The sequence below is a fragment of the Rhagoletis pomonella genome, unplaced genomic scaffold, assembly GCF_013731165.1.
Source record: "Rhagoletis pomonella isolate Grant_MI unplaced genomic scaffold, Rhpom_1.0 Rhpom_scaffold_00007, whole genome shotgun sequence".
Classification (NCBI taxonomy): Eukaryota; Metazoa; Arthropoda; class Insecta; order Diptera; family Tephritidae; genus Rhagoletis; species Rhagoletis pomonella.
Window position 1 is genome coordinate 63,804,854 of NW_023458561.1, and position 9,343 is coordinate 63,814,196.

The 9,343-nt window shown below is 33.2% G+C and overlaps 2 protein-coding genes across 2 annotated transcripts; both read right to left on the reverse strand.

The window, feature by feature from the left end:
• Positions 1 to 2,387: 2,387 nt before the first annotated feature.
• LOC118743951 lies at positions 2,388 to 2,936 on the reverse strand (the record flags this gene model as incomplete). Its single annotated transcript, XM_036476713.1, has 2 exons — positions 2,388 to 2,690; positions 2,760 to 2,936. Coding segments are annotated over 2 exons (480 nt in total), but the record flags the coding sequence as incomplete, so codon positions are not given.
• Positions 2,937 to 2,956: 20 nt separating this feature from the next.
• LOC118744043 lies at positions 2,957 to 3,793 on the reverse strand. The gene is made up of 3 exons (XM_036476800.1): positions 3,413 to 3,793; positions 3,214 to 3,335; positions 2,957 to 3,152 (listed from the first exon to the last, which is right to left on the reverse strand). The coding sequence occupies exons 1-3, from the start codon at positions 3,597 to 3,599 to the stop codon at positions 3,009 to 3,011; spliced, it is 453 nt and encodes a 150-aa protein (XP_036332693.1). The 5' UTR covers positions 3,600 to 3,793; the 3' UTR covers positions 2,957 to 3,008.
• Positions 3,794 to 9,343: the final 5,550 nt, after the last annotated feature.

The following is a 9,343-nucleotide window of genomic DNA, read 5'->3' on the forward strand; positions in this document are numbered from 1 at the left end:
AAATGCGACTGATTTGCAGCTTAGGCGGCTTACTGCTGATCAGACTGAAAATTCACCGCGAAGTGCAGCGCAGCGCTGCAAGCGCACGTGTTTTGCGGTTACAGGTAGCAGAGTATGCACTTCATTGCTCTCCAGTGCGCTACAGTGGAGGATGCATATATAAAAATATGGCTCTATAAATACTATGAAGCTAGGTTGGAAAACGAGTATAACATCAAACCGATACTGAAAATAATACCTACACTCAGGGAAAAAACATTGTAAAATCAATGAAAACGTGCTTAAACGAAGCAAAAACGTATTTAAAAGTGAGGTAAATATGAAAAATTTTACTTTAAAAATGTGCGTTATAACATTGTAAAATCAAGCAAAAACATATTTAATTTAAATATTTTTCATCGTTATTTTAAACACTATAAAATTTTGAATCGAAAACTTTCATTTTTAATATAACAATTTTCATTTTTGATTTAAGCTTGATTTTTGTTAATTCAAATAACAAATGTGCTTGATTTAAAAATATTCATATTTAATTCAAATATGATTCACATCAAATCAAATACCTATATTGTTAAATTAAGACTGTGTGTATTCGTTTTAATAATGAAACATTTTAGTTTTTTTATATTCACCACTCTTTATTTATTCACCTTTTTTAAGCCATACAAAAATTATTAGTCAAGGTACAAATTTGCATTACATTTTGTAGGTACACACTTATTATGAGAAATAAAAACTTAAATCTAAAATAATCCTATAAAAACGGTCATATACATGGGGTGGGCCGAAAAACAGCTTTAGTATTGTGCGACCCAAGATATTGACCGCAACCTTTCATCTTTCGCACAGATTTTTGCTATTAACCATTAAAAGTCTTAAAAAAAGTGGATTTACGGCCCTCCTTATGTCAAAATAATAGACACTCGACATTTTGACCACTTTTGATTATTCTGTTGTGTGAGTAATATTCATTTATTTTTTATAAAGTTGTAGCTAATCATATAGCAAAAGTTAAATGGCCAAATTTAAAACTTTTTACAAAATTCAGGAAAATTTGCAACTTTTTAATAAGAGTTTCAGAAAAATGTTTAGCATGCATTTTTATAGCCTTTTAAATTTTAATATAATATGTGCAAGCCTGAATTTGCTGAAAAATTCTATTGTACTAAAATTTAGCATACTAAAAGTCTTTCTAGCAACTCTTATTAAAAAGTTGAAAATTTTAATGAGTTTTTGTTGAATTTTCCTAATTTTTGTACAAAGTTTAAATTCGGATTTATATGGTTTTTGTTATGGATGAGCCTTTATAAAAAAATAAATGAATATTAGTCAAACAACAGAATAGTCAAAACTTGCCAAAAAGCCGAGTGTCTATTATTTTGTTACAAAATAAATACATAATAAATACAATATTTACAGAGATTTTGGTTTTGCGTATGTTTTTCCATTATTTATAGAATATAAAAGAGACGGTTGACTTGTAAACTTAGAAATATTTAAGCTTATGATCTACTTTAAAATGACATATTAAGGTATCAATTTCTGCAAATTTTTTGTGGCACTTGAAGCAAATAAACATTTTAAAGCAATTATTTATATGTCATAAAATTCAAAAGAGACGTTAAATTTGCCGACTTGCAGTCATATTCAGTATAAATTTCAAAAAAAAACTGTTGTAAAAAAACCCATGAAGTTTCGCATGCCTGAGGATATTTTAGGCAAAGAGTGTGAAAGATTTTGAAACAGATATCTAGGCATTCTAGAAACGACTCAAATTTATACAATGTTTTATCAAAATATATATAAAATCCTGTTATATCACCCTCAGCTACTCCTTCCACAATTATAAAAGGCTGTATTGTCATTCCTGCAGAATAGTACATACTTATCAACTCAGTAATTTTCCTTTCGTAATCGTTGATTGAAGTTAATCGTAAAACAAAGCTTTGTTGCGAGTCTGCTATTGTTGCTTTCTTTCTTAGCTTTCCGCAGGAACTTTGAAACCTTGATGAAGGTGGAAGAACTCCATTCAGCAGCGTTGTAAGAATGTAGTCTTGCGTATCTTTAAACAAAATTTAAGAAATTAACGAAAGCCGATTGATTTTGGAGTTTTTTGTTACACTTGATCTGTATTTACCTTTGTTCGTTGAAGCTTTAGCAAGAGAAAAGAGCTGTTTGCAGAAATCGTTGTGTAGATTAGTTTCATAAAATCGTTTAATTTTTTCCGTAAACATTTCCCATTTCGAATACAAACAATCCTCCTTGTCATGGTACATGATATTGAAGTCAAGTTTTATCTGTAATGTGTAAATGTATAGTAAAACTGCGAGCTAAGTACGTAATTTCATTGTTACCAAGTCAGGAGCCCGCGAATTAGAATATTTGGGTCAGGCTTGGAGAAAATCAATGTTGGTCAGTTCCTTTAAGTCATTCTGTCGCAAATTAAATGTATTTTGCCATTTATCTCTGACTTCATTCCAATCGGCAATGCTTCTGCTGAGAGATGCTTTTAATGCTCTACATATCGTAAAATCAATTTCAGGAACTTCGTAATTTTTCGTGGAAGCAGGTGATGGTGTGTTTTGTTCAAGGTATATTGTCTTCCTTTTCTTACTGCGTTGATTGACGTATTTCCCGTACAGCTTTCCACTAGGGCATTTTTTACCCTTGCGCGGAATATAATAGTATTCCTTGGGGGGAAAATAAGCAGTACAATAAAATGTATCTATATTTTAACAATTTCATAATAAATAGATTACCCGGGCACCCTTTTCGTTTGGAAAGAGATTTATTATCTGCTCTAGCAAATTCACAAAATCATTCCCTCTTAGTATAATGTCATTTGCAATAACTTCGTCAATGACAATGCTTATGAGGTCGTCCCGGTTCCCGTTAGTCAAATATTGGTTCTTTTTGTAGGATTCCAAGATTAATTTCCCCTTGCACGTTTGTTGAAGTAAACTCGGTAAATCCTTGTTCAAGTAATATTTACATAATTATAATGTAATTTAGTTTAAAATAAAATTAATTGAAATTACTTTACTGAGACAGTGGGGCGAAGAAGATGACTGACTTGATGGCATAAAGTTGTTTTTTTGTAACCATTCAGTTACTTTGCTTGGCATTGACATGGTTTCATCATCTATTCCGAACTATGTATGTGCAAAATAAACTATGAGACCTAAAGCAGTTTGTTTTATAACATATACATACCTCTTTCTTCTTCCACATGAATAATTTCTCTCTAAACTCAACACGTAGACCCAGCGGCGGAATGGCTTCCTTTAGGTCAGCACCTCTAAGAAATTTAAGGCTTCTAAAAGTTATCTGCGAAGCTGCAGATCGCGGTCGGATATATAATAGAGTATTAATTTAGTTGATTAAAATATTAATTTATTAAGTCGTTTCTCACCTTTTAGGAATGGCAAAACATTCTCCATTTCGAATTCTTTTAGCAGCTCGACCATCTTCTCCTCATCGTCATTGTCAACAACTGGTGTGGTAGCAACAACCACTCCTTCTAAATTTTCACACACTTCTTCTGATTCAACGTTATCGAAATTATAAATATAATCTCCAATTTGCAACGAGTTATTCATTTTGTTCACAAAATATCAAAGGAAATACACGAAATTACTTTTTCGGTCCGAACCGACAGCAAACAAGAATAACTGGACTCAGCCAACTGCTTCTTCTTGCACATGCATGAGCGTGGCCATACATTTAATTATGAGCATGCTTAAAATAAAGACGTTTCTATTGGAAGTAAAGCTTTTCATTTTTGATTTAAGTATTGAAAGTTGTAAACTCATGACATTTATAAAACAAATATGTGCGTATTAAAATTGAAAATGCAGCATTTTTAAATCACATATGAAACATTTTAAAATCTAAAATACATTTTTATTTTAAAAATAACATTTTAAATTTAAAAATATTTAACTTTGTTTTAAAATTTTTCATTTTTAAAATGAAAATGGCCTCGTTTAAAAAGTGCATAAGAAAAATAAAGATTTTATTTTTGTTTTTACAATGCCATTTTTCTCTGAGTGTACATATAATATTTCAGAATCTAATCTACAACCTATTTATTTACTTTTCCAACAACGATTCATCAAAGAATGACAAAAGTTTTTTCCAAAATACAAAATTTTAAAATCATTCCTAGCGGCTATCTAACTGGGGTTTACATAGGAGAATTTTTCAAAGACTGAAATTTACGCCAAACAACAATAACGCTGGTTGTTGAAAAGTGTATTTTCTTTATAATTGTTTGGTCGCCTACTTTACACAAAAATTTGACAACTAATACATACATATTCTCAATTGTTTTGTCTAATGTAAACACAAGGTAAGGAACGGTCTTTGAATGTTTGTCCTATTCTTAAATTTAGCTTACGGCTACTTTCTTGGTCATATACAGAACGCTTAATAACGTTTGACTAAAGTAAAAAAAGTGTCTACATTGTGGATAGAAGGATATTGAGTCTAAGTGCGGGCTTATTCGGATGATGTGGTAATCATGTTCTCAAAGGAGAGTCTTATGAATATGCTTGTCGGCAGAGAGTTGTAGATTTAAGAAAAATGCTTCAAAGGCGTGGTACATACCTTTGTAGTCAGCTAATTAAGTTAAGTAATATTCTGACCAGTTTAAGCTGTTTTTCTTTTATCTATTTCATGTTGTTATTTTTTTTTTAAGTTTAGCACATTAAACAACCAGCAGCACAAAACTCCACATCTCAAACTCCACATCTCTCGTACAAAATTTATAAAAATTAAACAAACTTTAACTTTTTAACTACACCGAAAAATTTTAAACTTTTTATTGAAAATTTAAAAAAAATTTAGGGTATGCAGTTTTATAGCACATTAAATTTTAGTAGGTAAAAGTGCAAATTTCAAGACGCTGGAAACTCGTAGTGATTTTTAACAATTTTTTCGCAGACGGTGTTGAGCATTTCCTACCATATAAAGTATGCGTTTATGGATGAAACGCAATACATATCCATTATATGCCCACCACTAGCCCCTTCCCAACACATAATCTTTTGGCATAGTTCGGACTGTATATCATTTAAAACCCGTTTTATTGGAATCCACCATACTTTTTATTTAGCCCTCGAGAAAGAAGTCCAATGGTGTCTAACCGCAAGATCTCGGCGGCCATTTGATCTCGTTGTTTCTCGAGATAATGCGTCCTGGGAACTTCGTTGGCAATGGTGCCATAGTTTCGTGCGCTGCGTGGCCTCATTGCAATGCGCGAAATCTATTTTTTGCATAACGACCATTTTCATGCAACGTTGGGATCATTTTTACACGTTGTTCAACTGGGTAAGGTTTCCACGGCCTGTATAGTACCAATTGTCTAAAAAAAAAATAAAAATTTACATTAACATATTACAAATAATTTCTGTCAAAGATGTGCAACACCCTTGAATCACACTGTAGTACATGTAAATTTTTTCCACTTTATTATATTTAATTGACCTTAAAATAGTTGGCATTACATTGCGCTCACCGCGTTGCTTCGAAAAGGACTTACACGCATTTTACACAGAATACTTTCATGAAAAGTAATTAATCAAATACTCAAATTGAATTTATTGCATGTACATATGTATTCGTATATGTACATACGTAAATAGTTACAACAAACATGTTTGTTTACAATTTAAAATACCTTCCTTCCATTCTGGTGCCTTGTAGATAAAGCATTAAAAGAAAATAAAAATTAAATAGCTAAAATACTTTTAAAAAGGAAACAAAATATATCAACGATTCTTGCCGAGCTATATTTCATTCGCAAGAGCACCGAAAAATCGAAGTTACTAAGGGCAGGAAAGTACCAACATATCGACGGCCGAGTGTTTTTCAAGAATACCCTGTTTCAGAATTTGGTTGAAGAACACCCTATCTGAGAACTTATTATTGAGCCATTTTCTGAGATAGAGTGTTTTCGACCTGGCTGTCGAGACATGTAGGTCGTTCTTCCACCCAGTCGTCGATATGTTAGTAGGTGTGAATTAGAGATTTTAAAGCTTTTACTTAAAGTTTACAGTCATATTTGATTGCATATCTAATTTAAATTTCTTCACGAAAAATCAGGCTGCAAATGTGCTAATAAGTAATTGCTTGACTGGAGGCGTTAAATTATGATCAATTGACGACTGCGCTGGAGAAATAACGCATTGACCTTGACATTCAAAAACTCGCTTATTCTATGAAAAGTTGTTTATTTATTTTCGGTTGCGAAAAGTGCCACCTACCCAACAATGCAGCAGCAGGTTCGCTGGACTCATGAAAGCAGCCGACAAAACCAAAAATCTATTAAAATATTTTTTTTGTTTTATGCTTTTTCTCTCCAAGCGATTGTAATGCAATTTGCAAATATTGTATTTAAAATTTGTGTTTTAATAATCAAAGTCACACCCAGTCTGAAAATGAATTGTGATTTATTACGACTTACGCCTTAAAGCATCCCATTTTTTTCACCATTGCAGGCGATAATTAAGTGAACAAATATGTGAGAGAAAATTAAATAAAAATACTAAAAAACATTACACTGCAAATATGATTTCAGTAAAATGCTATTAATTCTGTCACACGAAAAAGTACTAACCGCCAACACCGCAAACCAATAAAGCGCTCAGGCTGTGCTTGCTATAAAATGCCTTAAATGTCAACAAAAGCTACAAAAATTTTATTATGCTTGAGATAGCAGGCGCATTTTGTGATATCAGCGATAAAGATCTGCAGGCGCAAAAAGGCTTAAAGCACAAACATCTTCAGCTAAATTAATTTACGAACTACTCGTTTGCCTTTGCCAGTGCTGCCCTTGACACAAATTGTGGTCAAATAAACAAATTCTTACGAATTCCTTAGTGGAAGGTCTGTGAAATTTATTTACATATGTACATATTTTTCGCTCATTATGACTCTGCTTCAATGTTGCTTCAATGCGCAAGTTGCCCGCCATGCCTTTGCAAGTGCTACGCTCAGCCAAAGTGTCGGCGTTTTTATCTTCGCAATCAAAGCGCACATCCGAAGAGTCTGGATTAAGTTGGATTGGCTCATTGCGCTAAGATGATCTGTGTTGAACTCACTCACACATATCTCCTTATCTTTACAGCCGTTTTATGACTTTATTTGCGCAGTTTTATGCATACAAGCGGTCACTCTGGAGGATTGGTGATGTGCTTGGCATGTTAATAGAAAAAGATTTCAGGTTCAAAACCTCATATCTGAAAATAATCGCAAATAGCATTCTCTTACAAAAAAAAAAAAATTTATTATAACTAAAATTTTTTTTTTTATTATATTTTTTTAATCGGAATATTAAGGATTTGTGGCCTTACTTTAAAAAAGTTAAATAGATTTGAAGAGCTTCGATAAAGTGATATTTTCATACAAATTTTCCATCTATAAAGCCTTCCTTATTTTTTTTTTATAAATCTCGCTGTAAGTGTACACATATCAACTGCTGAGTAGAAGATCGACTTATCTCGGCAGCTGGTTCGAAAACGCCCTATCCCAGAAAACGTTTCAAGAACGCCCTACTTCAGAATTTGTTAGAAAAGCGCCCTATCGACAGGTGGAGCGTGACAAGCCCCATTGGAGTAAAATCCTTTATTCGTTGGTACCACGATTTCCACTAAAATTTCTTTAGTATTTTAAAAAATATTATGTTTTTGAATGGCTAGCAATAAAAGCGTATCTCGCGTTATTTATTAAAGCCACTTAGATACGGTCTACAATTGGACTGAAGTTAGAATGGGCGCTGACAAAATTACGATGTTGGGCTTTTTTACACCCCACCTGTTAGGTGCCGGTTAAGCCTCGCTGTTTCGTTTTTAATCTCAACTTGATCTAGTGGAGGGACTTCCCTGTGAGTTCTTCTATGTCAAAGGCACCACCTGTTTGCCCTTTTCGGAGCAATTAAGAAATAAGGGGCAAATAGGTTTCCATAAAATTAGAAAATATTGACAGGTTTCACAACTAGGAGATAAGGCACGAGCGTGCTTTTCTGCAGCCCTAGACTGATAACAGCAGTGCATTGTAATGACCCTCAAGGCAGGATTTAAGAGTCAAACCACCAACCATATAGTGGTAGTAAAATTTGAAATGCACTACCATTGAAGCCCTAGTGGTAGTGAAAATATCGATTTAGTGCAGTGTGCCCAACCCTGATGTATATAGAAAGAGAAGCACCCAGTGGGAAAATGGGAATGCATTACCTTTCCCTACCAAGAAAAAATAAACAACTTCGGGTGAACGAAAAGCGCAATGTAAGCGAGCGAATGATGTGTAGTTTTGAAGCCACAAGCAAAACAAAAAGGTTGAGAACTCAAGTATTTTTTTTTCACGTTATCTCAACAGCTGCTGTAGCCGATTGGATGCGTGTTCGATTGCCGTGTTGTTGGTCACGGGTTAAAACCCTGTGGCACGGACTTTACTTTTTTTAATTCTATTTATATACTCTATTTATAGTTTCGTAAAGCGACATGCAACACACTTTCGTATGACAGCACTGTAGAGAAATTATTGCATCCGTTCGTGCGTAGGTTATAGGATCTATCCATTACTTTTTGCTTTCCTAAACATTACCTTTTCCCACTGAGCATTTGTGATATTTACATTGAAAATATGTTGGCTATGGAAATTTAGTTTGCTGACCCACTAGGGAAGGTAGATCATAGAGAAAATCAAAAACTACGAAGATCATACATATGTATCTATATATGTATGTATCTGTACTAAGTATGTGTTTAAAAAAAACCTAAGCAACGCTACCAGATGCACTAGCGTCTTTTTTCTACATCGTGCCAATATAACAGACGCTGCTGTCTAACTATATATAAACAACTTAAATATTCGTAGCATGAATTTAGGCGGACAAAACAGTTTAGAGGCCAAGATTAGCAATGATCGCAATCTGATCCGGAAAAGTAAAGTTTGAGAGCCGCTGAAGAGCGATCATTTTTCCGATTTGAATTGTGAACAATTATCCGTTATGAGATTGTAAAGCGTATAGCAAATCAAAGTGTTGCAAGTTTGTATGTATTTATTTATATTTTATATATACATAAATAGCCACCCATAAAAATGTTTACCGAAGAATAAGATAAGTGAATTCCTTGTTCCATTTGGTCCGCTGAAACCGAAGTTGGAGTTACAGTTATAATACATACAAGAGTTTTTTTTATAAAGACTATAACAAAGTTAAGTGTTTTGAGGTTCCAAAGAAATAATTCTTTTGATTTCTTAAACTGGACATATTTTTGTGCATATACATATACATATGTACGTATAAGAGTGTGGCTTCAAAATCATAGATATTGCAATT

Excerpts from the sequence above, each read along its gene's own strand:
- LOC118744043 (XM_036476800.1), bottom strand. The coding sequence starts at position 3,599 with ATGAATAACTCGTTGCAAATTGGAGATTATATTTATAATTTCGATAAC. Across the intron at positions 3,336-3,412 it reads TGTTTTGCCATTCCTAAAAG|CTTCGCAGATAACTTTTAGA; the intron begins GTGAGAAACGAC and ends CGCGATCTGCAG. Across the intron at positions 3,153-3,213 it reads TCATGTGGAAGAAGAAAGAG|TTCGGAATAGATGATGAAAC; the intron begins GTATGTATATGT and ends GCACATACATAG.